Genomic DNA, 3,679 nt, shown 5'->3' on the forward strand with positions numbered 1-3,679 from the left:
ACACCAAAGCAATAATGTTGCTCCTGGTATCCGTGGCAGCCCTTAGTGGGATTGGAATATTTGTACCTCTAAAACGAGGCTTTTCAGATCATCTGTAATTCTCAATTCTGTTGCACAGCCTCTCTATTCTAGTTATCTTGAGTTGACTCTTTCTTTGCAAAATTTGGCAGTTGTTGAGTGTTGTTGGATGCATCAGAATTTAATCCCGTCTCCCACCTTAGCCAACAGGTTTCTGTATCTACTGGTGGAAAAGACTGGCAATTCTGTTTCTCTTGACGAGTAAAATTTAATTTTTACTGGTTTGGGTGGAGAAACAGCTTAATCTCTCCTTCCTCTTCTCTCCTAGGTTAGATTTTTCTAGTGTGGTAATTTTATCCACCTGGATAACACTGTCTATAATCCCTATGCAGTTCTCTGCTTCTTTTCTTGTCCAGGCAAGCTATCACATTTAACCAAGGGTCCCTGCTCCCTGCAGGGAACATCTCTAGGGTCTCTAGAGCTGTCGAGAGAGTCTTGTTTTGTTAACCAATAGCTGACCTTTGCAATGCCATGGAATGCAATTCAAATTTTGGATGCCTGCTCTTTCCCTACTCCAGGGAGCTCTGATTCTGATCACAGACTTCAGAAAGCTTTTGAGCATTTCAGCAGCAAAGTGTGTGTGTTTAAAAACAGTCCCCATTCAATTCCAGAGGTTAATCCACCAGAGCTTGAGGGGAGAGGAAGATTTCTAAAATAATCCACAGTTTTCAGCTTCCTTTGGAAAATGACTGCCCCACAGTTCCTCTTCTGATAGCAGAAAAGCTATCACTTTTGAGAGGCAGAAATCAAGATGGAGTAGATAGTGGATTTCTTTTTTTTTCTTCCAGTCAGTTGTGAAAATACTAAGGATGAAGAGATGCCACATTTCAATTTTAAATCCTTAGCTAATTCTATCCTGACGAAGTCTTTTCTTATATGTAGTGATACACATTTGGCTCAGCCTTGGTAGGTAGTATTAGTGCTTATAAGGAGACCTTACTGAACAGAAGAGACATGACTTCCCAATAGGTGGCTACAACTTTGATGCACAAAATGAAGAGTTACTTAAGCAAATTCCTTTCAGCCCTTTCCTATGTAGTAGAGAGGTCTTCAATATTTCTGGAGTTGGCTTAGCAATCTATTTATGGTCCTAGCACTAAGTTTTTTTCTTTGCTAAGGAGTTTAGAGCAAAAGCTGACAAAAGACAGATCAACATTCTCCATATCAACCAACTTCTCAGTATGAGAAATTCAATTCCCTTTTAGTTATTCTCCAAATCAGGAGCTTTAAGCTATTAATACACATAGCAAAGCCCAAAGCGTGTGCCTGACAAAATGATGAGTGATATCCAATGCTGGCAAGAATTAATACAACCAATTTCAAAATCCTAATGAAGCTTGAAGCTCAGTAGCTAGAACTACTCAAAGAAGTTTTATTAATAAAGGTACTAATATTCCTAGCAGAGTGAACAGTTTAATTAAGTCAATGCTTATTGCTGTTAATTACAATATTAGCTAATGTGGTAAATTGTTTCTGTTGCCTTGAAAAGAATTGCTTGCTGTAGGGCTTAGCATTTGGAAAAGAACTTTTAGTGAGATGTACTGAAGGGCTTAACACAGTGCACTGTTAACCTGAATTCTTGTGTCAACAGTAATGCGAGATTAGTTAGCAATGTGTTTTTTCTGCCCCTTCTACCAGGTTTCTAGGAAATGTCTGCTGTTTACTTGTACAGCTGTTCAGAGGGGCTTGAAGGTATTCTGGAAAGTAACATTGGCCAGTCACTTGCACAGAACAATAAGCACGTTAAATTTTCACTAGCATTGTATTATAGTAAAGTACTTAGCTATTAACTTAAATAATTAGACTTTTACTAGAGGGAATGAGAAGGAATAATTATTTCTCACTTAATACTTTTAAGCAAGCTGGGAGCAGTTGTGAAAGCAATGAGGAAGAGTGGAGAGGAAGCAGTACTTGAATTGTGGGGTTACTGAGAACTGTGATGAGAAGGATGGGTAAGGGCCCAAAGCATGGGTATTCAAAGAGATAGTGAATGGTTGGGAATGGGAGCTGATTCCCCCGTAGTCAGACTGGGATTGTGGGGCGGTCTGTGGTCCAGGAGTTAGGGCAGATGCCATGTTTCCATGAGCCAAGTACATGGAGTGGGAGGCCTGGCCAGGACTAGAGGACTTTGCCGGGCTTTAGTAAGCTCAGAGGACTGAACTGGGTGTATAGTTCATCATAGCACTGGGTTAAGAAAGTGTGTGATCTTTTAATTGCTGCTTACTTTTGAGCAGGTGTGCAGCTGCCAAAGCATTGGTCAGAAGTGACCTTTCAGGTGCAGGAGTGTTGCAAGGGGGGGAGGGCTAGCTGGAAACAGCAAGGAGCTGTGTGCACTGAGGCTGGGGTGTAAGCAAAGGTGACAAAATGGTCTGCTGTTCAAATTTATTTAATCAAAACGGAATAGAACTGCAGAGACTCCAGGTATGGAATACTGCTTGAATTTTCTTGCATTTCTTTCTCAAACTTACATGATTTTTTTATTTTCTTGTCAGGAAAACTCTTCTGCATGTGTAATGGCACCAGTACCAACTACACTTAACTTTTGTGAATACATCATGAAGTCATGCAAATAATTCGTAAATGCTGTTGCCAGCTTCAGGAGTATAGTTCTTTTGACATGTATTTTATTTCTGTACTTCAGAACTTTACTTCTGGAAACAGCAACTTCCTTTTTCCTGGCTTTCTGAGGGCTAAGTGATGTTCAGCAGCATGCTAGAATAGACTGTAGTAAGCATAGTTTTGTATTCTTTTCATGAAATGGAAAACCAAGTTAGTAGTTTACCAGAACTTTAGGAGACAGCATATACATATGAGGTATATATCACCTCATCATGCACTGGACCTAAAATAACTGAAATGTCCAGGGTTCAGTAAAAGTTTTGTGAACGATTGATGTATTACTGTTTACATCCATTATTATGCTTTCTTTTAAATGCAGGTTTAAAAAACGAATGCTGATAGAACAGCTTGAGAGCTTTCTGGAAGAAATCCATCGCAGATCCAATCAGGTCAACCATATCAACAGCAGCTAAGAAACACTGCACAGAAGAGAAAGCCACAGCAGGGCACTGCTGTCCTTACTTGCATTCATTTTTGACATGCACTCTTATCTCAAGTTCTTGTACCTGAAAGAATGAGAAGCTGCTCTATAAAATGATGAGAAAAATATCCATCATTTTTTTTCACTTCTGTTATTTTTGTAATGTGAAAAATATTGCAAAAACATTTTTATTTAACTAAATGGAGAACTTCTTGCTTGTCATGGACTTAAGTGTCACTTTCCCTCAGGTTCTATTTTCTTAATCCAACCTTCAAAACTATCACCTCTTAAGGTTGAACTTTGCCAAAAAGTTGCTTTGTAATTTTCAAAAGAAAAAAGCACATACATTAAACAAGGTAATGTTTTGTATATACAGTTATTTTGGATATATTATTGTAAGTTGTATAAATGTATTTTGAAAAATATTTAAGAAAAGCACTTTTGTTATTCCATCAATAAAAGCTCTATTTTAATCTTTGTGTAGGATTGAGTACAGTTTTTATTGGAATGGTTCACTATGCCTTCCCCTTCCAGAGCTTTATATGTTCTAGTATCAGTGTT

The 3,679-nt window shown here is 38.4% G+C and overlaps 1 protein-coding gene across 1 annotated transcript in view; it reads left to right on the forward strand.

Annotated features, from left to right (window-relative positions):
* The window catches only part of INTS6 (integrator complex subunit 6), a 60,234-nt gene extending 56,638 nt beyond the window's left edge, over positions 1 to 3,596 (forward strand). Inside the window, exon 18 of the mRNA XM_037375851.1 lies at positions 3,017 to 3,596. Coding sequence (XP_037231748.1) covers positions 3,017 to 3,110 — 94 coding nt within the window. The 3' untranslated portion in view covers positions 3,111 to 3,596. The remainder of the gene's footprint in view (positions 1 to 3,016) is intronic.
* The last annotated feature ends 83 nt before the right edge of the window (positions 3,597 to 3,679 follow it).

The sequence above is a fragment of the Falco rusticolus genome, chromosome 2 (assembly GCF_015220075.1).
Source record: "Falco rusticolus isolate bFalRus1 chromosome 2, bFalRus1.pri, whole genome shotgun sequence".
NCBI classification, from domain to species: Eukaryota; Metazoa; Chordata; class Aves; order Falconiformes; family Falconidae; genus Falco; species Falco rusticolus.